The sequence below is a fragment of the Cheilinus undulatus genome, linkage group 4 (genome assembly GCF_018320785.1).
Source record: "Cheilinus undulatus linkage group 4, ASM1832078v1, whole genome shotgun sequence".
NCBI lineage: Eukaryota > Metazoa > Chordata > Actinopteri > Labriformes > Labridae > Cheilinus > Cheilinus undulatus.
Window position 1 is genome coordinate 30,274,816 of NC_054868.1, and position 25,298 is coordinate 30,300,113.

Below are 25,298 nucleotides of genomic sequence, written 5' to 3' on the forward strand. Positions count from 1 at the left end.
ATCATATCAGACATTTTTTTCCAGATTAACTAAGAGGTGTTGTTGACATTTGAAGAGTCTTGGTGAGACAGATGGGAGGGCTGGAATAATTTAATGACAGGACAGACAAGTATAAAAGATCCACTTTGGTGAGGGGAGAGAAGAATTTGGTGTACGGTAAATAGCCAGGATATTGTACCACTTTGCAGGTAAGGACCAACTCTTTTTAAGAGGTTCAATGTGTTGATATTGGGAAAAGCTTACTAACAATACACAAGGGAAAAAAGTCAGATAACTAGAAGTTTGATAAAGCAGACAAACTATTAAATAAGATACTTCTCTCTGTTCAGCTCTATCTTCATAAAGGCCAAAGAGACAAGCCATAGTGAAGATGTTTTAATGGATTCTCTAGAAATAAATCCTTTTTTAGCATCAATGTCAGAAGTTAAAACTTCAAAAGAACATTTTCAATCAAAGTATCTTTATAGATTTTAAGAGAAATTTAACTGTAGAAAAACTTCTTTTAAATAGCACAGAATCCAACAGTGCATCTGATTTCCCTTTACACGGATCGTGCTGCACTATACCAAGTCACCTTATACTGTGAGGGAAGCTGAGGTCAAATATGTGCCTCTCTCTAGTAACAAGTTTCCCTAGGATGCAGCTTTTCTCCTCTGCTCAAACAAGACTCAATGTCTCATGGCTTTCATTTCTTTCAATAGCTGAAAAGAAACTATTTTCATTCCTCGCATTTTTTTTTAACTTAAGGTAATCCATTCCTTGGTCTCCTGAGATCATGGCTGATTTCGACGCAGTTCTGAAGTTCTGGGGTCCAGTGGAGGCTGACTATGCTGCTCATGGGAGCCTGGTTCTGACCCGGTCAGTGACTCTGAAAGATCACATTACTCTTTTCTGTTTGTGAGGGACATGACTAAAGCAATGCTCTGGAAGACAAAAAGTAAATGACTGCCTTTATTATTTCACTTCACTGTTGAACTGAACTGACTAATTTGTATCCTGACATATATCAGAATAAGCATCAGCAATGCAAAAAAAATACCTTTATGTTGTCCTATGTTCATTTTTCAAAGAATATAACTTACAGAAAACTACAGAGGACATGACCTCTTCAGTGTTAGCCAGGGTAGAAGTGTTATGTTATCTCTAGTTCATCAACATTTTTATCTTCTCAGTCTATTCACAGAGCACCCAGACACCCAGAAGCTGTTTCCAAAGTTTGCCAACATCGCCCAGAGTGACCTGGCTGGTAACGCAGCCATTTCTGCCCATGGTGCTACTGTACTGAAAAAACTGGGGGAGCTGCTGAAGGCCAAAGGCAACCATGCTGACATCCTCAAACCTATGGCGAACAGCCATGCAAACAAACATAAGATCCCCATCAATAACTTCAAGGTAAGGATGATGAACACAAGAAGGTATTTTAATTCATGTTGAAGATGCTTTGACCAGTCCCACGGACTAAACTGTAACAGTAGTCATCGTGACATCACCTATTGGTTCATGCACTGTTGTTTTAAGGCATTTGAGTGTTGCAGTTTCGCAACTACCATCTTATTTTCAGGAGCCAGAGGTGACCTTATTTGGACTAAAGAGGGGAAACCAGCTCAAAGCAGCCAAACCCTTATAATTAAACCCCAATAAACATCAAAATGTGTCTTTTATTAAGGACTTGAATGGGAAAATTAGGTAAAGCAAGCAAAACCTTTATACGTAGCAGTTTTTAAATAATTCTTCAGTTTCTTGAGGCAGAATTGAGGCAGTTGTGAGGTGGTTCTCTTTGAGGAGTTGCTCCCTTTTAAAGTCAGCACCTAGTGCCTACCTGGTAAACTGCAGCTTTAAGCATTAGTCATTGGCTAAAAACCCATTGCTGAAAGTTGCTGCTTTATCTTCCAGTAACTCTAAGTCTTGACTCTGATGCATCATATTGCCTGTTTTAACCTTGGTGTTAAATAAATGTTATCTTCTTGGTTTTTATTTTCCCTTCAGCTGATCGCAGAGGTCATTGGTAAAGTCATGGAGGAGAAGGCGGGACTTGATGCCGCTGGGCAGCAAGCCCTGAGCAACGTGATGACTGCCATCATAGCTGACATGGAGGCCAATTACAAGGAGCTGGGCTTCACCAGCTAAGGATTCAAATCACAAAACTGACTCTTCATTATGCAAGAGCTTTATTAAAATTCAAATGGTTAAATAAAAGAACATTATTAGCTTTAAGTATGTGAGAATGACCTTGTTCAGGATTCTGTACTGTGTCTTGTCTACATACTGTATATCACTGAAGAATTTTGCAATTAAAAAATCAGAAACTTCACTCTGTCTTTTCTTTTTTCATTCAGGTCCTTGAGTTTTTTTTTTTGCATATTGTGGTAGGCGCAGACTTGATGAGTCTGTTACATAACTAACCTCCTGTGAACTCTTTGCCGAGGGGAAAAGTTTTATTTACTTGTGAGAAAGTTTTCCTCTTTCTTTCTTAAAAACTAAGATATGTGCTTTAAATGCACGTCTCGTGTGTGTATATTAAGACAAATTCTTAACATACACACCTACTAATATTAAAACAAACAACCCCAGCAGACCCCACTTGATCTTGTCATTTTCAGCAATGCCCTTGCAGAAATATTAACACCTAATGTAATATACTGTAGACGTCATGGTGCAAAGACACAACAGCTGTATTAAGGACTTTTTCACTTTTTCAACTTCCTGTAACCTTCCAGCTCTCAAGTGTTGACTAAGTTCAGTCTCAAATGCCTTTGTCAAACATCTGCTGTTGCTGCATGGGTCCTTTAAGCATAATCTTAGCTTTTGTCTTAGTTTATTGAATTTGTTGATCATATAATTATTAATTGGGTTTTAATCATATTTTTGTACTTTTTAACAAAGTAGATACAACTTCTTACAGACAACACACACTATTAGTTGTAAGCAGGTAAAAGATTTTTTTGTCACAAAGTTGCTCTAAAATTAAAGCCCCAAAGAATTTAAATTATTCAGTGTTTAACAAAAAAACCCACACAGTTATCCATCATTAAAAGTATTACAATGATGTAAGAAATTTCCTCCCACTACTTGAAACATATATGTAGCTAAATAGAAATACTGCTGACATGGTCACCCTTGTTTACGTCTATCAAGAGTTATAAACACATACCTGCTAAACTAATGACACTATTGTGTTTAGTGCAAATGTCAGCATGCTTACACTTCACACTAAGCGTATAAACAGTTATCCTTCTGGGAACTTCAGACTGCTAATGTGTTCAGGGAGTAAACGCATGACCTAAAGTTTGTTTCACATTTATATTTACTGTTTTAACAGTTGAACTGAAGCTCAGGAGACCACAAATTTCCAAAGAGACCAAAGATTTCATTGACTAAAAGAGCTGCAATGCAGTAATCTGACTTTAACCCACTCTTAGGCTCACTACTCTGAGCTGATATAAATGCAGAAGAATTACACAAATCACAAAACAAAATGAGTAAAAATTTCAAATAAGTAGCCTTCAAGCCAAGGTCCTCAAAGCTGTAGTTATTTTTTTTTGACTAGGGGCTTCTGTTCATTCTGATTTGATACTAGCCTCTTCAACAACAGTCCGAGCCACTGCCCAGTTTGTCTTGATGTCATGGCAGAGTCTGGTAAACTGGTATGATGGATTCTTGCCATGATGAACTAATAATAGTGTTTGAGTGTGTGTATGTTTACTGAATGCTTGCAGACGTGACACCAGGCACGACACTTCTGCCTCCCCCACCTTACCCCCTCTGGAGTCAGACAACTGGCACCACAAGAACAGTGGATTTTTCTGGATTTAGACACTTGTGTTCTCTTTGATTGTTTTCTAAGGGAAATAAATGTCAGAGATGAGATAGGCAATGGTTTTCATTATCATTGTTTTATTAGAACATGTCAAACAGACAGGTTTGCCTAGAGAATAGAAACAATAATATAAAAGTAGGAAAGATCCTACAATGAATAATCAGAACAAAGGTAGAAGACATGCCACATAATTACTTTTTAAAGTGATAAAATAGATGTTAAACTATTTATATGAAGCACGTTAGACAATAATTTCTGTTTTATCTAAATTCTGTTCATCATGTCAATCAATCGATCACAATCAGAGCAGATCAAAAGAAATGTTTACAAATCTAGCATTTGAAACTGGCGGAGGTTTGCTGGACAGCTAACAGGACTGATAGTGTTCAAATACACTGAAAAGTAAAGAGCAAAAAGCAAAGACTGCTGACATCTGCTCTGTCCAAAGAGGAGATATTAGTCAAATTCACTTTTAATAGAAGTATTTTAATGTTGTACTTAATACAAACAAAAACCCATCTTACATGGTTTTGAGTAAGTCCACTGGAAATTTTTTGCTAGACGTCTCCTTTCAAAGGTCACTGCACTGGTTTATATTTGCTGCTTCAAGTCAAACTGTCAGAAATGAATCTGAATGAAGTGAAAGACAATTTCCTGGGGTCCTTTCAGTACAGAGTTTTATAACAGGAAAGTTTATAGCAATTATGATAGCTCTGTTCTATTCAGTTTCCCAGTAAGCCATTATACTTTAATGGGAAACCACTGTGCACCATAACAGCGCAGTGAAACTACATCAGCTAATTTATTTAGATCATTCATACCGGTTTTATCCTGCTGTGATAAAACAAGTGTGTGTGTGTGTGTGTGTGTGTGGGTGTGGGTGTGTTTGTGTGTGCATAAAAGGCCTGCTTGGCTTCAGAAAAAAAGTTGTCCATAACTATTTATGCTGTTTTCAGTCTGTAACAAGAGATATTACTCTGGTACAAAGACAACTGGTTCTGCACGTATGAGAAGATTCAAACACATCAGCAAAAGCACAAACATGAAAAAAACAGTCAAGGAAATTATTGTTATATTTTCAGGTTGGCGAGCCCAGTTACTGACAATAAATACACCAATGAATAAAGTCTGGAGAAAAGCATCAGGAATTAATCAAAGCTTGGCTGGTCGATGTCTGGGGGCACAGTGCAGCGAGTCAGGTTAGACAGATAGAGTGCAGTTGCCATGGGAACGAGGCCTGACGTCACCTTCAGGATGGTCAGCAGCCTCTCAGTTGCATTTGTCACACCTGCTGGTGTCTGTGGGGAAAGAAAATAATGCAGGAGGACTTTTAAACAAACTCTGTAGACAAATTCAGGGTTTTTACTTTCACAACAGCAGCACGGGGGGCCCAAAAAACAGCAAGAAACTAACAAAAACAAGCATGTTCAAAGTGTTTACAGAGTTAATTTGGGTACATTTTAGACATGTTAAGGTCACTTTGAGACCACATAGATTGAGACTGTATTTTACGAACTCGTAAAGTTCATACCATTAGTTAATTGATTGATTAGCAAGATGAAAATGGAATCATCTTTATTATCATGTCACTTTATCACTCATTTCTTAATCAGGGTTGCAGAATTTGTGATGGTCATGACATTTAATCAACAAAGCGATTGGTCAAGATTTATAAATAATGAAAGCATTTATAATTTGAAGCTCCCATATCTATTATGATGCATTTGCCATGAAAGAGAAAATGCTCAAATGTAGTATTAAGACTGTATGTAAAACTTTTAATCTTTTTCAAGATACATTTTTCCTAGGGGTGCACCGATTGCAATTTTCTGGCTGATCACCGATCACTGATCTTTAAAAAGCCTGACTTGCCGATTCCTATTTTTTTTTATAACTGACAGCATACACCTTCAATGTTCCAATCTTATTTTATTGAAAAACATTGAACAATACCTGTGAAACAATACAAACTTGTTGTTTTAACTGCACGAGTTAGTTCTTTCAAATATAAATGAGAAGTTTAGAGCATTGCTGTCCAAACTACTAAATTATATCAGCTCCTTCAGTCTTTCATTTTTCACATTTTAGTACGTATAGGTAGAAGAGATCGGTGGATAAGATCGGTGTCATATGTAAGTCTCAGCTGATCGCCGATCCCCCAAAATTAAGGAAATCGGCACTGATCGATAGCCTTCTATCGATACGCCCGATTCCTTGTTTTTCCACTGGCAAATCCATCTTGCAAAGCTCCCATCTGAACCATTATGGCCCAGTTAAAAAGTGACAGGACCAATCAGTTCGCAGCAGAGTCGTGACGTAAACAAGCAGCAGCAAGAGCTGGTTCAGTTATGGGGGAAGAGATTAGCGTGGATGTTGCTAAAGCGCCAGTTTTATCAGAGATTGATGACATTTCTTCGTTAAAAGAAGAACAAAGAACAGCAGTGAGTTGTTTTCTTTTCAAAAATGACAAAAGTTGAGTACTTACATGTCTATAGTCGCCATGTTTTGCGTTATTTCTCAGTAGCTGTGCACACGCAGCTTGCTGGCAGCTTCGTCACGTGCTTTGTTGCTCTGATTGGCCCGTAGAGATGTGACGGACAGAGCGTTCACCCAATCATACTCCGAGGATTTTTCAAAGCCTTTACCTTTTTTCAAACATTTCCTATTGAAGCTTTCCCAGATGGATGTGTGAAACACATCCATCTGGTGTGTCAGGTTAGCCGATCAATCGGTGCACCCCTAATTTTTCCCATATTGGCTCTTGTGTTAAACTACAGAACGACACAGGTTAACTTCTGTAATCATGTCTTTGGTCTAAAATATCCTCACTGTCGTTGATTAAAGTTGGCACAGACCTGATCCTCTGCAAACAGCAAGGGGCAGTGGAGCGATGCTGCCAGCTTTCTGACAGAGTCCAGACATTCTGTGGGGACTGAAGCATTACGAGCTACAAGAAACAGATGAAGAGGGCAGCCAGTCAGACAGAGGCAGGCAGAAACACTAAGCTTCATGTTGAACATCTTACAACAATAAGGGGGGGGGGGCTGACAAAAAACAATCAAAGAACATGCCTACTTTATTCAACACTACAGTAAGCAAATCCTTACAGAAGAAGGAAAATAAATCTTCATACCATTAGTGACCATAAAGCAAACTTTTCCAAGGAAAAATCCAGGGTCCAGATATTTCAGGGAAGTTTCTGCTGACTGGAAACTTTGACAAAAAACAGAAGACATGTCAAAGAAAGGAACATGATATCCTTTTATATTTAACCATCAATTCCTTGTCACTTCCGACCAAACAAAAAAAGACACCAAATATCAGGCCTTGTAGTTTCATACTGATGTTAACTAGTATTTGAGGTTATAAAAACATGATTGCTTGAATTAAGGAAACTGCTGATTTTATATTTCTTTTATACCTGTCACAACGGGAATTCTTCATTTCACACTTAAATCTGTGACTATACAGATTTCTTTAAGGACAACAAACTTTACTGATCTCCATTCAACCAAACTGAAACGACAAACTGACCTAAATACTGTATTTCAGTCTAGGTTATAAGAACATACAAACAGATGAGAGGATAACAACATAAATATGTAGAGATTTGAATGCTACCTGAGCTCTGAGGTCATGTTGATGATAAACACCACCAGGTCGATCCTTGGGCGACTCTCTTCATTCTCCTTCGGCAGCGGCAGACTCTTAGCTAGTCTCCTGATTGGTGTAATAAACACAATTGTTTTTAGACTGACTCAGTCACTGATATGTTACAAACTGACATGGGCATGCTTTATTGAGTGGACAGATAGACACAGATAGACAAAACGCACATGTTCACAACTTGCATTAGAGATCCCTGGATAATTTTTGGAGTTATTTACTGTATTTAACAACAAAATGTTATGTAGCCCCTCAAGTGAGAGCCAAGTAAAGCATCAGAACTTTTAAGAAAATGATGTTTAACAGTAGTAAATAAGCCCTTATGTTAATATTAATTTAGCCATCTGAGAATGAAGTTAAACTAACTCTACTATGCACTGAATACATCAAATTATTATCGAGCAGAAACCTTCAATATTCCTAGTAAACAGTATTATTAGTACTAGTAGTAGTGGTAACACTTGATTACCTTATCTAATGTCAAGCATACAAAAAGTGTTTAAAATTGCATTAATTAGAGTTTTACAAAACATAAAACATTATTCAAGTCTAGCTCCAACCTCAGAGTTGTAGGCAGTGTTTCCTGCAGTGTGCTTTATCCTGCAACAGAGTGTTTATGTCAGCATTACTCACACATTTACGGTGACACCAGTCTCCTCCACCAGAGTACCCACCAGAGCATCTGCTAAACTCTGCTGAAACTGCTCCTCAAACTCCACCAGCTGGAGAGAAAAAACATCCTGAGTCAGCTCAAAACTAAATAACACAGCCTTACAGGCAAGATCATTTTCAAACAGAAGTCTGATATACATCTACATTTCTGCTTAATAATGTGCTTTGTGTGCATACTAGGTGGATGCCTTATGCATGTACTTTGCTTCAGAGGTTAAATTGTGCCCTTCTTACATCTACACAGCTTTTGTTGAAAAAATATGCTTTTTTGGTGTCTTTAGAGTCATTTAACCTCTAAAGGTGATTTACACCCCTGTCATTGATTAGTTTAACACACTGATTGATCCACTACAGCCTGAAGGTGCAATTTGGTTGCATTGTGTCAAACCTGTCAGATGTCAAGAAAACTTGGTACAATTCTCCCTCTTGATTGTTTTGTACTGAGGTTAACATGTGCATTTCACATAGAGCATTACATAGGAGAAAAAAAAAGATAAAACTGTGTTTTCTTTCTCTCTTAGAAACCAGCCTTTCATACAGGTTTCATTTGTGAGCCTGCAGAGCCAAGCTATTCAACTGGAGGCCTTATGGCCAGGTCAGGCCCCCCGATATCATTTTTAGTGGCCCTTCAAGTAGGCGGCTTATGGTTGAAGATGATCCGTATGAGTTTGATTAAAAATCAAAACAGTGTATGCTTATTATATTTATATGATAATCAGTCACATTAATTTCCCAATTTGTTTGTCCCACCCCACTGTGTTGCAGTTATCCTTATTTACACATATCTCATTCCTGCTTGAGACCTCATGTTGAGAGCAAAGACATGGCACAGAGCTGAGTCAGCGTCACTACTAGTTGCATGGACTTTAGGCAAACAGAACAAGGCATTTACAATGACAGACCATCAATATATACTTGCGTCAATTGACACAGTTATAAAGGATTGGGGAATCCAAAACAGTTTGACTGATTGAAGCTATAAAAATAATTACACCTACTGTATGTCATGCAACATGTCTCTAGCCCCTCATATGGGATCCTTTTTGAGGAACTAGCCCTCATTCCGAACTTAATGAATAGCCCTTCAGTAGAACAATCCCTAACATCATATCAGGTACTATACAAACACCATATGGTTAGTAGCCATGTCATTAGTTTTTAAAAGGGTCAAAAGTGGCTTCATGTGAGTTTTACACTTCATCATTTCATCAAATTACGATATTTCAATCTACTAAAATTGGGTTCAACCTCTTATTTATGCGCTATGTTTATAGCATGGTAAGCTAATGTCCGAGCTAGCGTGCTAAAACTCATAATTTCATTATAAATTCTTTATTTATGAGGCTTTTTGAGCCTGACCACCGTCTCCATTGTTTTCAGTTAGTCAAATCAGACGTTGCTCTGTTCAGTATCCTAGCTACTGTCAACAGTTAGAGATAGACATGCAAATACCCACCAAAATGTTCGCTGAGTTCAAAACAGGCAGCTTACTGAACGGCTTCAGTAACGACATCCTTGTACACACACCTAAAATGTCGTTAGTCAACTAAGAAAAGGTAAATACAGTCCGGTTTCTGGTTTCTTTAGGCATTTCAACTCGCGCTTCTTTTCTGAATGTGTGTATGCCGTCATCACGTTTGCTGTGCCGAGGCGGTTCACGTCATTACGTTTTCCCTTTGTAATCAGTTATTTTCCGCCACCCTCAGGCCGCCAGACGTTTTACAGTTCACACATTGTAGCTCATTCCAGGTAGAGATTGTATATCCGAAGTAAAAAAGTAAAAATGTATCAGTAATTCGTCGTGTATTCTTCACACCTGTTTTGAAAATACGAGATAGAAATGACCCACAGCAGCAGGTCTTGTACATGCACTGGATATCTTGAGCAATGATTCGACACTTTGCAAATATTAAAGACCCATCCTAGTGATTTTCCACTATGCTGAGAGTTCAGCAATCAAACCCTTAGTTTTTAGAATCGTTCAAAAAATAATAACCAGTATTCACAAACTGTACAAAACGTAACAAGCTTTAGAAGAATATATCTTTTTGATGACTTTCCATGTCTCAACATAATAAAAACAATTTTTGCGTGCAACTTTTCTAACACTGTACAGCTACGGTCGCACTGTGGGCCTTAATGTTCAGTTCTGATCTTTTGCTGGAATCAGTTTTTTGTTTGGCTGTTCACACAGCAGTAAAAATTCCAATAGATCAGATGCCTATCTGATTTAGAACCACATATCTAAGTGACCTGAATCTGGTATGAAAAGATCAGATGCAGTGCGACTTGTCCTGTTTACACTGTCTGAAAAACGTTTTCTCCGAGTCACGTGCGAGCAAAAAAATCAGATATGGGTCACTTTAAACCGCAGTGTGAACGTAGCCTAAATGCCCATGAATTATTATCTCGAGTTATTGGTATATTTTATTTCCACTCTCTTTGCCAAAAGCACTGCAATGTATTTCAATGTTCACACAGTAATGGCCAAGACTTTTGTCGAAGATCCATTCTCATACTCATTAACACTCACAAATTAATGTCAGGAACCTCAGGCATTAATTATGGCACTAGTCAGCATCTATCCCAAGCTTTAACACTTAGAGTGGAGGATTCTGTGACAAAACCACTAATTCTTTGTTAATAGAAGGCATTTGTCAGCAACCATCTGTACTTCCTGAAACAAGACTGCCTAAATATATGACCAAAAAATATAAACAAAGGTCAAATTAAAGAGAAATCAGTTTAATCACATGTGTTTGACAGGAAGTTGATTTTTTATTTACTTAATGACAGCACAGCAACAAAGATTCCCCCAGTACAACCACAACGCATCACAGCAAACAGGACACGAGATCCTAGGCCTTCAGTGAGTAGATGTAAGGATCCACTTTACCTATATGTATACATCTCAGGAAACGAATGTCTTCTTTCAGAGGGACCAATAAGTTTATTTTCAAAGTACCAGATTTTCAGTGCATCTGAAATAAGGGGCAAGCTCATGGATGTGTATCAAATTTCCCAAATGAGATTGTTACAGCTTGAAGGCAGCAGATAAATCACAAACTTCTGAAGTGCCTTCAGACATCAACTGCTCATTTCAAATATGACCACCAGGGCTATCCCACATAAATGAACCCAACAAGAGAAAATGAATCCAGAAACACAAGAAATGGTAAAATTCTTAAGAGGAACAGAAAAAAGACAAAACATTAAAGAACTGACTAATGGTTAAAAAAATAGCACTTGATGTGAAAAAAATCGAAGGGCTGCTTTGACTTTTCTAACTCATCAGTGTCAAAGAAACTGAGCGTACTGTAAGATCGACAAGATGACAAAAAAATTTAACACTTCCATGTCACACCAACACAACTCTGCAGAGTTTTATAAAAGTTTGTTTGCATGTTTTCTTGACCACCACCACTTAAGGTGTTCCCTCATTCCCAAGTTTATTCACCAAAGTCCGCCCCCGCTGATGTACAGGTCCTGATTACGTATGACCACACATACAAGGCCACTCACGCTCACTGACACTCTTTTTTCCATGCTCCTTCTTACTAAACAGTTAATCCAAAATAAAGACTTTGGAGGTGTCCAGTTCATATCTCCCCAGACTCTCGCTCTTCTGAGCTGGAGCGTCGGTCCCGCTCATAAGAGAGGGATCTCTCTCGTTCCCTCCCCCTAGCTGTGTCTGGAGAAGGGGAGCGTTCCTTGTCCTCCCAGTCTCTGCAGTCCGCCCTGTCGTTACGCCAGCCCTCTGCTGCACCATCTCCTCCTTTCTCCTGGGACTGAGAGCGCTCTCTCTCTCGGGTGTGAGATGTTCTCTCTCTTGAGGATCTAGTAAAAAAAATAAAGTTAATTGATTAGGACTTACACACTTAAAGAATATACAGGTACACCTCAAAAAATTTGAATATCATGAAAAAAAAATATATATTTTTTGTCACTCATCTCAGAAAGTGAAACCCATACATTATATAGACTCATTACACATAGAGTGAAATTTTTCAAGCTCAGGTGTAATGGAAGCCCAGGTTGCTTTGATAGCGGCCTTCAGGTCATCTGCATTGTTGGGTCTGGTGTCTGGGGTGGGGTGGGCCTGACCTGAACCCCATAGATTCTCTATGGGGTTCAGGTCAGGCCAGTTTGCTGGCCAGTCAAGCACAGTAACACCATGGTCACTGAACCAGCTTTTGGTACGTTTGACAGAGTGGGCAGGTGCCAAGTCCTGCTGGAAAATGAAATCAGCACCTCCACAAAGCTTGTCAGCAGAAGGAAGCATGAAGTGCCCTATAATGTCCTGGTAGATGGCTGTGTTGACTGTGGACTTCAGAAAACACTGGACCAACACCAGCAGATGCCATGGCAGCCCAAATCATCACTGACTGTGGAAACTTCACACTGGACTTCAAGCAACGTGGATTCTGTGCCTCTCCACCTTCCTCCAGACTCTGGGACCTTGATTTCCAAATGACATGCAAAATGTACTTTCATCTGAAAAGAGGACTTTGGACCACTGAGCAACAGTCCAGTTCTTTTTCTCCACAGCCCAGGTAAGACGTTTCTGACATTGTCTCTGGTTCAGGAGTGGCTTGACATGAGGAATATCCCTTATGCTGGTGCACCTTTTCCTACCACACTTTTTCCTTCCACTCAACTTTCTATGAATATGCTTGGACACAGCACTCTGTGAACAACCGGCTTCTTTAGCAATGACATTTTGTGGCTTACCCTCCTTGTGGAGGCTGTCAATGACTGTCTTCTGGACATCTGTCAAGTCTGCAGTCTTCCCCATGATTGTGTAGCCTACTGACCCAGACTGAGAGACCATTTAAAGGTTCAGGAAACCTTTGCAGGCGTTTTGAGTTAATTAGCTGATTAGGGTGTGATACCATGACTTTCCAATATTGAACTTTTTCACTATATTCTAATTTTCTGGGACAATGAATTGTGGGTTTTTATTATCTGTAAGCCATAATCATCAACATTTTAAGAAATAAAGGCATGAAATATTTCACTCTATGTGTAATTAGTCTATATAATACATGGGTTTCACTATCTGACATGAGTGGAAAAAAATATTAAACTTTTTCATGATATTCAAATTTTTTGAGATGTACTTGTAATCAACTCTGTGTTGAAGTGGTTCTTAATGTTTGCAAACAGGTCAAATTAGCAGAGGTTTAACCAGTTTAAAAGAGTCCAAACAGTTGACTTTTTCACTAGAAAACAAAATAGCATTCATGCTAACAACCTTTATTGTAGAAGTAATAAAGTTTGTTTTACATTCTTAGTCAAAGTCAGTTTCTTATCTAATAAAACTAGAGGTCTGACAGACATGTTATTTATGGTACAGGTTTCTTTTAGGAAAAATATCTAGTCTTACATTACTATAACAGGATACCTACACATTTTTAATGATAAAATCTAAGAATTTTAAGACCTTTTTTAAAGACCTGAGCTGAGAAAAATTAATACCATTTCTTTGTGTGGCAAACAATAAAAAAATGAAAGGCTTTTGAGATTTCTTGGTACACTGGACAGAGCAGAATTATCTGGTGTAATGATGTGTTAACCTCAAAAATACCAATTATAACTGAATAAATGCAGATAAAACACAAAGACTGAATAAAAGGCATGTCTAAGTAAAAGTGCTTTTTAAAATTTAAGGACACTCTCCTGAAAAATTAAAACTTTTTATGGCCTTAAATTTAAAAAGTCAAATTTAAGACTTTTTAAGGATCTGTAAAAACTGTACAAATACCAAATTTTGGTACGTGTTCAGAGACTCTCATGTGCAGGTTAGAAAGTGAAAATAACTAAATTACCTTGGCTTTGGTGTCCAAGAGATAATTTTTTGTTGCTGTGGTATCGAAAAAAGTATCGATATCTTTTGAGTCCTGTGAGCATGGTTTCAAAATTCTGGTATCAAGATAACTTGTATTTTCTCTTCTAAGAATGCTAATGGAACAGCTTACAGGCTGCATATGGCTGATCTTTCTCAGAGTTTTAGAACTCCACGATGCCATTTGACCATTAAGAGGAGGAAAAACTTTAGAGTTATCAAACAGTCAACGCTTCAGTCATTTATTTTTTCTCACTTTGACTCAGCAGTTTGGTTTATTAGCTACAGCACAAGCAGATCAGCTACTAAGTTAAGATCTCAAAGGAGAAGAATTAATATTAATCCTGTCATGTAGTTGAAAGTTGAATTGATGAAGAAAAGCCACACCTCTTCCTTTTATGCCTGTGAGAGTGGGAACGTGAGCGATGCCTATCTTTGTGTCGATGTTTCCTCTCCCGCTCTCTCTCACGATCACGTTCTCCGCCTTCTTCTCTTGAGCGAGAGGAGCGGTGTCGTCTAGAACGATGGGAAGAACTACCACCATCCCTGGAAAACACATTTTGTGGAGAAATTAATATTTTGTAATAAGTGCCACCTCTGTGGTTGTATTGTTTTTGCAGGTATGTTGCCCCAGCAGTTATGTAGCATGCAATAAAAGTCTGCTGACAGATCTCTGACACAAGACTCAGATTAGCAAAGTAGACTTACCTGTATCGGTCTCCACTTCTAGATCTTGACCTAAGAGAGAGACAAAAAAACAGGTATTTTACGTTTCTATACAACACTGAATTTCTTATATCTAAAGCAGAAACAGTTGACAAACTGTTTCTTACCTCCTTCGGTCTCTCTCCCTTTCTCGTTCTCGCTCCCATTCTCGCTCTCTTTCCCGCTCTCGCTCCCGCTCCATTTCCCACTGTCGTTCTCTTTCGTCTTCTTTTTCACGTTCCTCTCGTCTTCTCATTCGCATTCTCTCTTGTTTTTCTACAACTGCTTTCTAGATACATAAAATAATTTCATGTAATCCAAAATATTACCTGGTTATATTCAGATAATGTAAATTATAAAAATGTGACATCTGTTGAAGGAAAACTTAACTAATCTATTGATAAATTATCACTTGTTCCAGAGTATTCCTTACCCTTAATTTTTCAAGCTTTTCACGGATTTCAATGAACCCGAGATGCAGTTTGCCCCCAAAGTGGTCAGCCAGACGACGATCATTGTCATGGAGACCCAAGTAAGCAGAGCACACCTCGCATACCCGTAGTTTTTGTTGTTGAAAGCTGGAGGCTGGCATCGAGTTCCTGTACACATCCTGAAAGAACAAAGGTGATGAGATGATAGAGCTAGACAAAATTCTCTTCAGAGACACCCTAAAAATACAAATATGTGAAGATGGCAAGCTAATGAAAAACAAACATGAGTGAATTCGTTATTAAACCAAAAATCATCTTAGAGATGAACCATTTTCAAGCATGTTTGGTGACATTGAAAAAAATCTGTTAACTGTAATGATATGAACTAAAACACAGCATTTCTGACCTCTGCTTCCTTCTTTAAGGCGCGGGTCTTCTCCACCATTTCCAGCACTTGCTGGGCTTCATCCACATTGCCCTCTCCCCCGAGCTGCTCTGCCCTGGCCAGAAGCTTCCCGATCTCTTCATTCAGCTCATGCACACGTTCAGCCTTTCCATGGCCGGAGAAACAATGACATAAAAACGGTTACATCTTAGTTGTAAAAAACAAAACAAAACAAAACAAAAAATACACCAGATGATTTAAAAATGTATCTCTAGACCAGGGGTCACTAACTGGCAGAAAACTCATCCATGCTTGGAGGTATTTTACCTCACCACACCAGAGAGTTACGGAGAGAAAGAGGAGTGTCTGAGCGTGAGGCACACAGCTGAAGTCACCCCTCAGAGGCTTCAAACTCAAGTCGGACAGACTCCAAGTCCCATAGTCTAAATGATGTTACATTCGAGTATCAATTAGCTTAATAATTCCTCCCGTAGATACTGTAGTTCTCTTTGGTTGCTTAATCAGCCAATACGTGTCCGCATTAACGCAGCAGTCTGATATGAAGCAGACGGACAGACAGCAATGTATGGAGAGAGATGATGAGAGAACTGATAGTCAGGAGTAGAACAATGCAGCATCAAACTGCATGCACTGTTACAGACTGAGAGAGTAAAGAAAATTTACAGGTTTACTTTAAACCATTTAACTTTAATGTGACCTTCTTATTAAGTTACTATCACTCTGTGTTTGCGAGAACAGAATGATTTCTTCATTTACATTATAAACATCAGTTAGGATGTGATCATACACGTGGATGTGCCTTAAAATGTTGGAAATATCTGACTGTTACACTGCTTATAATTATTTTATATCAGGGTTATCCAAACTGTGGCTTATGGGCCAACTGTGGCCCTTTTTTCAATAAATTTAACGTTATTTCTATTTAATTAGTGAAACTTTTATTCATTCACATAAACAGGACACACTTTTCTATGGCATAATTAATTAATAAAACGGGATTTGGCAAAAAAACAAAACTGATTTCATAGGGCCCTAAAGGAGAGATTCACAGATGGAGAAATGGGTGAGCTGTAGACAAAGAAACTTTTCATATCAGTGTAACAAGTCCCTGAAATCACACCCAGAACCACATATCACACTATATCAAGTTAGACATTATGATGTTCTGGACATTTGGTTTAATACATTTTCTCTGACTGGACCTCTTTGAGTTTTAGTTGATTACCCCTGCTCTAGACCATTCCCCATTGAACAAATAAAAGGACCGCATCCACAACAACCTTATAGAAATCTCAAGACATTCATCAAACAGGGAGTTTGTCACCTTTGCAGCCACCTCAGCGCTGATCTCATCCTGCGTCTCTGCGAGTCTCTTCTTGGCCAGCTCAGTCCTGCGGTCACAGTCAGCGATGAAAGACTGAAGGTGTTCAGCAGCCTGTGTGAAAACACAAGTCCATGAGTTTTTGCTGTGTTAAAATACAAAATGAGTGATGTTACTCAAAATAAAAAAGGTAGTGCTTGATCTTGCACTATTGATTAGGACAATCTCACAGTCAGCTGTTGAAGCCAGAGCATCAAGACTCCAGGAGAGATGATGGCATGATGTGATGGAGAGAGCCTTACTCTCAACATGATGCAATTTTCTACAAACAGTTTAAAGCATTACTCCACTGAAATGATTAAAACTGGCCGTCAATTTAAATTTCCCAGAGTCTGCATCCTCTTGTATTTTGCAACAATAAGATCTCTAGGTGATGATGTGTTCTTCTTGATGGTTGCCATCTTCCTGACACTTCTATACAGCCTGAATAATTTATTATCATCCAGATCACTATTCTTGGTTCGACATGCAAGCTGTATTGTCATTCTGAATAACATTAGAGCATGTAATGGATGATGAGATCTGTCCATCAAATTAAAGGAGGAAATGATGCAATAAAAATTTCCATTGATTGTTGATGAACAGGCAATTTCTTACATGAGGATATATAGTTAAGGTCAAATAAGCAGGCATGGACACTGAAAACAGGACTATGGAGGTGAAAAAACATATTTTTTTTTATTGCACATTGGTTCAACATCTCCAAGAGGAAGGATTTTTAAAAACGGATAAAACATGATTTGGTGGTCATTTTTCCCACATCAATGTCACTTTTTAATCACTTCTGGTCACATCCATGTTGAATATGTCCTAAAGTGTGTGACGTCATATGAAAACCATGACATCTTGTCCTTGTGTTTGACATTACACAGCTAGTTTAGAGGTCAATCAACTCCACCAAATGATTCCACCTCAGTACCTTTCACAAAGACAGCTAGGAAAAAATAAGTTATACCTTGAACTTGCTTAATAAAATAAGTATTTGTATTTCTATGTGTTTTCACACACGCATATAATCCTGAAAATTTACTAAAATACCTAGAATTCTTCCTTCCAGCAACCTAGAAAATTTTTCCATGTGAAGTCAAGAAGTCGTGTGGGACTGGTGGGGAATAATTATATCTATGTGAAGCGACCATAATACTGTTTTTCCCTAGCCAGTACATCTTTCTCAGCCGTTTTGTTAATAGTATAAATAGATCTTAATACACATAAAACTGACATCGAGGCACACAGCCATTATAGTGTTGGATGCTGTTAATTTGTCCGTCATTTCTGTGTGGTCCTTTTTACATCATATTCTACCTCCTGAAAACACCCCTCCCATGCCTCATAGCAAAAGTCTCCCTCTATGAGGAGATGTGAACACTTAAGTCCACCAGATTTTAGGGGCAACCAGACTGAAATTTTCAAGAAAATTCAGGAATGCATGTGCAACAGCAGCTTTTGTGACTTACATCAAGTTCGAAGAAGTACTCCTGCTCTTTAGAGGCTATCTCGTAGTCAGCCCTCAGGGCCAAGTCATGAACTTTCATACACTCTCCCAGGTCCATTCTCTGCAGGAATCAGAAACACATCAACAAAAACTGTACATTAAGCAGTTAAACTAATCCTGAGATTTGTCATGCAGATAATGGCCTGCTAAAATATAAGTCACTTGAAGCTTCATTAAAGAGACTTTGAATGGTGTATATTGCGAATCACAATGCTGCAGGGCAAAGTGTTTAATACTGACTGTGTAACTTTACTTCATCCAAAGAAATATTTTTAAAATTTGTTTTTCAAAGTTCTTATTTTTGCTTAATTTATTTTCTTTGTCTTTGAATCTTATGTTTTACTAGATTTCATTTTAATCACCTTTAGCTGTCCTTTAATACTCTCATGTTATACATTTTGTATTCAACTCACTAAAGCATAAATATGAGAGGTTTCTTGTATATGAATGGTGCCCAATAGATAGACTTGTCTTTCCATACAGAACCATCATAAAGTACTGAGTAACATGTAAATGGGTGGGTTCAATGCGTTGGTCCTAAGTATTGAATTTTAAAGAAAGTCGATGCATTTAGCCCAAAGTGGTGACCACAAGTTATATACTCATGGATTTGTTCACAACAACATAATTAGGTTGAAATGGGAGCTCCTATTTACAGTGCTTAACAAATTTATTAGACCACCTGTCTCAGAGACCATCCAGCCTCATGAAGTGCTTTAATGCGGACTCTTTCATTTTCAGTCAGCTCTTCACGTTTTACCATTTTGAACAGAATGAGGAATTTCAAACTGAATTCACCTTTGTATATGCAAATTTGAGCCGGTTCACTGGGCTTCTCTGAAAAGTCAGAAACTAATCAAGCATAACATTCAACCACTAAAACTCATTTTTCTGTTAAGGAATGCAAGTAAATAACTATAATTTGACATATTAATCATGAAATAATAATGTGCTTTACTATTTTTCAGTTTTTTGTAAATCAGTAAATTTGAAAATTCATGGATAACAATAATAATTATATTTTAGCAGTAAAAACATGATTTGGGTTAAAGAGCTTCTACATATTGGTGTATTAACCACTGCAGAAACATAAAAAATGATTTTGGCTTTACCATTTTTTACCAATGCTGTTAATTTAGGGCAGATGTTGCATAAACCTTACTTTGGGTGGTGGTCTAATAAATTTGTTAAGCACTGTACATACAGCTACATCGTTAGATGAGACATAATTGTATGGGCTGGGTAAAGTTAGATTCAGTTCTCTATTAGAGACTCCATGCAGTAAAGGTTCTTAATAGACATTAATTGAGGTGGTCAATATATTAAATATTTACAAGCTTTTTAATATTATGTTTTTATACTTTTCTGTCATTTTACTGTGAATAGTATGGGGCAGTACCAAAATGTATAACTCAGACAGGTTTGTAAAACAGGAATTAATTCATTAAAAAAGTAGGCCAACTCCAGCACACTGTCTGCCAATGTTTATGTACAATTTAGAGATAGTGTGTAAGAGCTTGCCAGGATTTTTTGTTGAATGAAGTTACCTAATACTTAGTGCCTAGGTCTTCTTCTTTTTGTTATCCTAATTCCAGTACTGTTATTGGTATTGTTTGGATTTCAGCTAGTATCACATCAAGGCTAAATGTCCTTCTATCATGAAAACCCTACTGTATAAAATGCATGACAATGTTTTTGTATGTAGGTGCTTATAACGTAGTACTCACAGTGCCAGACAGAATGTCATGAGGACAGGAGTCCAGAAGATGACTTTTGCAGACTCGCTCATCTGTAAACTTGATTCTTTGCCTCATGGTATCACCTAATCAAAGAAGATAAAAATGAATTAAAACCGACATTTTAACATGTGATTTACCATAGTTTCACGTCAACCAGCCCCCTAGGTTACTATTGAATCACTGAGATGACAGATGTAACCTTGCGATGAGTCACATCTGTAACCTCACCAGTGGCTGCCTGTTTAGAGTTTGATTACATGGCAACATCCGATGGCAGTAGACTCAGCTTATGACATACTATAACACTGATTGTGACCCACTAGATAGATAAAATTGTCTATGGTCTTTGTTAAAGGTCTGCGCTGCAACTTCACTTGCCATGTAAACTCAAACACAACAGGTAGCTAGCCGGCTGGCTACCCTCATGCTAGCTAGCAGGGTAAAAAGCATGCCTCACTCTCTGCTTGGCTGAGTGGCTAGCCAATGGCTAATGCTAGCAACAACACAAACTCGTGTCCAGATACGGTCTGACAAGTCGTGCTCACCGTCTCTCCCCGTCCCCATGAGCTGGTCCAGCATGGCTCTCATCTGTGCCTGGGCCGACATGTTTCTTGGTGCTCAGGAAGGCTGTCGCCGTGAGAGTCGCTCCTCGCCAGCTACAGTCTTCACACATGCAGCCTCTTCAGCGGCAGGCCTGCCCCGGCTAGTCCACCACCAACACCGAGAACTTTTCCCACCAGGAAAGAAAGCCCGAGTCTCCCGAAACCAACGAGCTGGTTCAGTTTAACGTTAATTCGGTTAACTTTCTTGCAAAGCACTTTCACGTGAAGGCTAAATGTGACTTTTTAATGGTGGAAGACTTCAGGCAAGTGCACGTCTGTTTGAAAACTGCTGTAGTCTCCTGCTCGTGTCGTACAGCGAGTTGAGAGGGCGGTGACTGAATGCGGACGGGGCGTTAAAGCTAATTAAACCTGTAACGAAATAAGTAACCACCTCTCCTGTAACGTCGCATTCAACTGTATTTCTAGCCAGTCAGCTAGAAGTTGGTAAGTTTATTCAATGTCCTTTCTTCCGTCTTTACACTTCCCCTCCGTGCGCATGACTGCAGAGCGCGCTCCCGAAGACTCGAGGAAGTGCTGCAGTTAGCGCGCGCTGGCTGGTTCAGTGACGTACGGCTTTCAATGTGAGCGAGCTCACCGAGCAATGTGAGTACATACCTTACACTTTCAAATATTTATCGCTTCCAAATTACTATTTTAAAGTTTTAAATTGTAGTTTGAACAAAAAATATCTCATCTGAATAATGTTTCGAAGGTTTATTCAACTTTAAAAGTTCTAACAACAGTTTAACGGTTTTCAACGCTCAAACCGTCAAATAACAGTTCTGTAGGTGTATCAAACTAAATACCCAATTCTAAAAGCTAAAACGGATTATACACTCAAAAATATTCTTCATCATTCCTCTTTCTTATATCTTTAAGTAAAAAGATTGTAATAAACATTTTCATCACCAGTTAAAGTTTTTTTAGTAACATTTGTTCAAATGTTTTTTCCTGTAATTGCGAGTCTAAGGTGTATTAAACAAAATACTCCCTGCCAACAATGTAAAGGTTTGTCACACTTAAATAAATTATGAAAGCAAATGTCTATTATAGATAAATCTGACTTTTATGAACATTTCACAGGTTTCTTACACTTAAGCAAGAAACTCTAACAACAGTTTGAAAGTTTATTATGCTCAGATAACAATCTAACATTACTAAAGTCTATCAAACCATAAACTCCTGATTAAATAACAGTTTTAAAATCAATTACACTGAAATAGGCATATTTAAAACTGTTTTAAGGGTGGTTGTGTACTACAATTTAAATGTGTTTTTTTTTGTTTGTTTGTTTTGTTTGTTTGTTTGTTTTGTTTTGTTTTGTTTTTTTTTACATCCAAATACTAGTTCAAACAACCTCTTGCCCAGAGGTGGACTTCACCAGTAGGCAAGGGTTAGCAAAGGTAGGCAATTGCCTGAGGCCCCGGACTACTAGGCCCCCGGTGAACACATAATATATGCAAACCTTTAACCTGCTGTGGCCTGTATCAGGCAGTTGAGAATCACAAGCAGTTAACACAGTCATTAAAGGTGTGGGATGTTAAGTAAACTTGGTTATGATACAGTGGCAGCAAAACCAGCTGTAATTATTGAAATGCAAATTAAATTAAAATACTTCTTTTTTGTACCTTTTCATTTGTAATATGCCAAAAACTCCCAATTTGGTGTACTTGTTATTTTATCAAATATTATATAACAAATATTATACAAAAATATTATCAATAATGCATATTTGGCCAAATTTTTGAATCATTTTGGGTTGGTAAAACATGACCAAAAACGAAAAAAATCCAAAATGGAACAAAGATTTTTTTTTCCCATAAGTGTATTTTCATTTTCTTTCTTATAATAAACATGCAAATTTCGTATTACATATTTCTGATGTCATTTGGTCATTGGAGTCTGTAAATTGATATTCTGAAATCTGTGTGGATTTAAGCCAAAAAACACTGCTAAACAGGCATTTTGGTTTGTTTGTTTTTTTACAGGTAGGATTCCCTTTTAAAAGGAGTGAGAAGATGGTTGTGGAGGACCCTATGCCTGTGCCTCTAGGGCCCAAAAATTGCTAAATCCGCCACTGTTCTTGCCTTCGGTTTAATGAGTAAAGGTATGAATGTCATGTATTGGATTGGCCAGACTCCACACCTGTCATCAGGCATCCGATGCAACTGATATATGAAACAGTCTATCTGGAGGATCGGGTTACTTGCTACTAAAGAATCTTATATTCATTGTAGACATGTAAATAACATTAAAGCATAAAGGTCATGCAAATTTCTTCTTCATAACTCTAATGTTTGGCAGATTTAGAATCAAGAAGCCAGAATTTCCACACATTAAGACAATTCAATGATGGGAATCTATGAATGACGCTTTAATTATTAATATAATTGATGTTAAGAATTATATGTGACAGATGAGGATGATTTTTTTTCGCCTAACCAACGTAAAGACGCGCCCTGAAAGAAAGCATCCCGGTTCCTCCCAGCGACACGCCCTCCCTCAATACGAACGGGAAAAATGGCGACAAGTATGCTGCGGCTACTGCGATTCTCCCCCAAAAACATGGGAATAATGAGCCGTAATACCGGCTCGAAATCATCAAACATATCCAGGACGATACAGGGCCGGACTGCAGTATCAACGCCATCTGGGGCAATTTTACCGAAGCCGGATAAAGTGAGTTTTGTTCTGCTTTACACTGAGTTAAAACCGATAAGAAATACGACGGACAGCGTAGGTGGGACTTTAGACTTGATTGACAGCGAATGCTGCGAGGTAAATGGCAGAACAGACGTCACTTAGTACGAACAGCCAATGAACGTGTGTTTACAGAGCAGTACGGGTACTTTCAGGAAGTGAGTAACCCCTGGCTTGTAAATTTTACTAAGATTCCTTACGCAGAGAGGCATTTTCTAAAGGTAATGAACAATAATATGTATTTAAAAGATTGTGGTTTGAAGATACTTTGTGTGGGGTAAAACGACTCGCCCTTCCAATAAACCATATTCTCAAGACGAGAAAGGTCAAGAGAATGTTGCCTAAACCCCCATCTCTATGACTGAGCAGTGTTCATGTTCATTTTTACAGATCGTAAATGTTCACACAGCACACTCAAATCAACGTGGCGTTTGTATCTCGGAGGATGTTTATTTTTCCGAAATCTCAATGTGTGACTAAAAAGATAGAACTGTCTGCCCTTAATTTAACCCTTATTCGTGAAACAAAAGAAACAAACACACGCAAAGGCCGTAGCCAAAACATGTAAGGGGGGGTTGCTGCATGACGAATCGGTGAAAAAAATATGCCCAATTTGCCTTTCACTCTGGTTTTCTGTCATTCAAAAACAGCTCACCCAAGATCACGGAGGGAAAACTTGACACAGTTATGTAATACACAACAAATGCCATATGATTTTATGTAGACACTGAAATTCATAAGTCTTCTAATAGGGTTTCATGTCAGTAATTAGACTGAAAAGCATGGCTCATCAGACCCATTTAAGTTAGATTGTTAAGCTATATGAAAAAACATGCCTACAGAAAGCTGTATGAAAATATGAGTTAACAAATCAAATCAAATACCAAATACAGCTTCTGCTAAATGTTCTTGGGGACATGGTTTGTTGTTATACTTGGAGTCTCAGTGCCCTCTAGATCCAGCTGTGTTGTGGCTGCCTAAGATGATCTCTGCCATTTTTGGCAACATGCACAAACCCCTGTGAGTAAAGCTTCTTTTCTTCGCTTTGCTTTATCTACTTTGGAGATTACATTTTTTTATTTAGCTTTTGAAGAAACAGCTGCCCATGATCACAAATCTGGACTAAAATACCCAGGGGCAAACTGAGGTGGGGATTAAAGTAGCTGGTGGTCGGCACCTTTTATCAAAGTAAACATGCTTGACCATCCCCTTCTATCTTTTCCAGACACCCTTTGGCCTGATCCGCATGACAGTGGTTGTGGTGCCTTTCCTGTATGTGGGAACTCTGATAAGTAAGAACTTTGCCGCTCTCTTGGAAGAGCATGACATCTTTGTCCCTGAGGATGACGATGATGATGACTGAGCTACCTTCAGAAAATAAATATCAAAGGTATTGTACACACCTTATTCACATTATAAATACAGATGATAGAACCTTTTTATACATATTTCTAATTTTGCGAGGGGTGTGTCAGTGTCATGTGAAACTGTGTAGTCTGTGGTACATTTGTCATTGTGGTAAGCATAGAAAGAGTTCACTAATTTTGTTTTCATTTGCATCCACAGGGTGCTTTGCAATATGGACTGAAAGCATACCAGCAAGCAACAGGAAGACGGGGAAGATGGGGCAGCTTCCAAATATATCAAAAACCCAGCTTCTTCCATTCTCCTCAGCTGTTTATGTTTACACCAAATTCATTTGTGATGAAATACTATTATCATGTGAGGCTTTCTAAACTTCTAGTTATGCCATCACTCTTGTTTGCATGTTTGTGTCTGTCAACTTAATAAAGAGTCGATAACACACAGAAACATTTGTTGTTTTTTAATCATAACAGT

At 38.2% G+C, this 25,298-nt stretch overlaps 4 protein-coding genes across 4 annotated transcripts; 2 read left to right on the forward strand and 2 right to left on the reverse strand.

The window, feature by feature from the left end:
* The first annotated feature begins 775 nt into the window (after positions 1–775).
* Positions 776–2,127, forward strand: mb (myoglobin). The gene is made up of 3 exons (XM_041785652.1): positions 776–858; positions 1,173–1,392; positions 1,987–2,127. Exons 1-3 carry the CDS (start codon positions 776–778, stop codon positions 2,125–2,127), a joined length of 444 nt encoding a protein of 147 aa, XP_041641586.1.
* A 1,758-nt stretch (positions 2,128–3,885) lies between these two features.
* On the reverse strand, positions 3,886–9,772 carry pane1 (proliferation associated nuclear element). Its single transcript, XM_041785645.1, has 6 exons — positions 9,612–9,772; positions 8,117–8,205; positions 7,439–7,537; positions 6,951–7,030; positions 6,673–6,764; positions 3,886–5,115 (listed from the first exon to the last, which is right to left on the reverse strand). The coding sequence occupies exons 1-6, from the start codon at positions 9,666–9,668 to the stop codon at positions 4,966–4,968; spliced, it is 567 nt and encodes a 188-aa protein (XP_041641579.1). The 5' UTR covers positions 9,669–9,772; the 3' UTR covers positions 3,886–4,965.
* Positions 9,773–10,884: 1,112 nt separating this feature from the next.
* Positions 10,885–21,302, reverse strand: zgc:158803 (LUC7 domain-containing protein). Its single transcript, XM_041785609.1, has 10 exons — positions 20,703–21,302; positions 20,146–20,240; positions 18,381–18,479; positions 16,867–16,977; positions 15,543–15,686; positions 15,139–15,315; positions 14,834–14,994; positions 14,709–14,738; positions 14,388–14,546; positions 10,885–11,992 (listed from the first exon to the last, which is right to left on the reverse strand). Exons 1-10 carry the CDS (start codon positions 20,761–20,763, stop codon positions 11,755–11,757), a joined length of 1,275 nt encoding a protein of 424 aa, XP_041641543.1. The 5' UTR covers positions 20,764–21,302; the 3' UTR covers positions 10,885–11,754.
* Positions 21,303–22,956: 1,654 nt separating this feature from the next.
* Positions 22,957–25,265, forward strand: smdt1b (single-pass membrane protein with aspartate-rich tail 1b). Its single transcript, XM_041785610.1, has 3 exons — positions 22,957–23,438; positions 24,685–24,849; positions 25,026–25,265. The coding sequence occupies exons 1-2, from the start codon at positions 23,280–23,282 to the stop codon at positions 24,820–24,822; spliced, it is 297 nt and encodes a 98-aa protein (XP_041641544.1). The 5' UTR covers positions 22,957–23,279; the 3' UTR covers positions 24,823–24,849; positions 25,026–25,265.
* The last annotated feature ends 33 nt before the right edge of the window (positions 25,266–25,298 follow it).

What these genes read in the sequence shown, in the direction of transcription:
- mb (XM_041785652.1), top strand. Translation starts at nt 776, where the DNA reads ATGGCTGATTTCGACGCAGTTCTGAAGTTCTGGGGTCCAGTGGAGGCT. An exon ending in GGGAGCCTGGTTCTGACCCG is followed by an intron (nt 859 to 1,172) that starts GTCAGTGACTCT and finishes TTATCTTCTCAG; the next exon opens with TCTATTCACAGAGCACCCAG. An exon ending in TCCCCATCAATAACTTCAAG is followed by an intron (nt 1,393 to 1,986) that starts GTAAGGATGATG and finishes TTTTCCCTTCAG; the next exon opens with CTGATCGCAGAGGTCATTGG.
- pane1 (XM_041785645.1), bottom strand. Translation starts at nt 9,668, where the DNA reads ATGTCGTTACTGAAGCCGTTCAGTAAGCTGCCTGTTTTGAACTCAGCG. An exon ending in ACTGGTGTCACCGTAAATGT is followed by an intron (nt 7,538 to 8,116) that starts GTGAGTAATGCT and finishes TACACCAATCAG; the next exon opens with GAGACTAGCTAAGAGTCTGC. An exon ending in TGCTGTTTGCAGAGGATCAG is followed by an intron (nt 5,116 to 6,672) that starts GTCTGTGCCAAC and finishes CTTTCCCCACAG; the next exon opens with ACACCAGCAGGTGTGACAAA.
- zgc:158803 (XM_041785609.1), bottom strand. Translation starts at nt 20,763, where the DNA reads ATGTCGGCCCAGGCACAGATGAGAGCCATGCTGGACCAGCTCATGGGG. An exon ending in ATGACATTCTGTCTGGCACT is followed by an intron (nt 18,480 to 20,145) that starts GTGAGTACTACG and finishes TGATTCCTGCAG; the next exon opens with AGAATGGACCTGGGAGAGTG. An exon ending in GCGCTGAGGTGGCTGCAAAG is followed by an intron (nt 15,687 to 16,866) that starts GTGACAAACTCC and finishes GGCCATGGAAAG; the next exon opens with GCTGAACGTGTGCATGAGCT.
- smdt1b (XM_041785610.1), top strand. Translation starts at nt 23,280, where the DNA reads ATGGCGACAAGTATGCTGCGGCTACTGCGATTCTCCCCCAAAAACATG. An exon ending in TTTTACCGAAGCCGGATAAA is followed by an intron (nt 23,439 to 24,684) that starts GTGAGTTTTGTT and finishes TATCTTTTCCAG; the next exon opens with ACACCCTTTGGCCTGATCCG.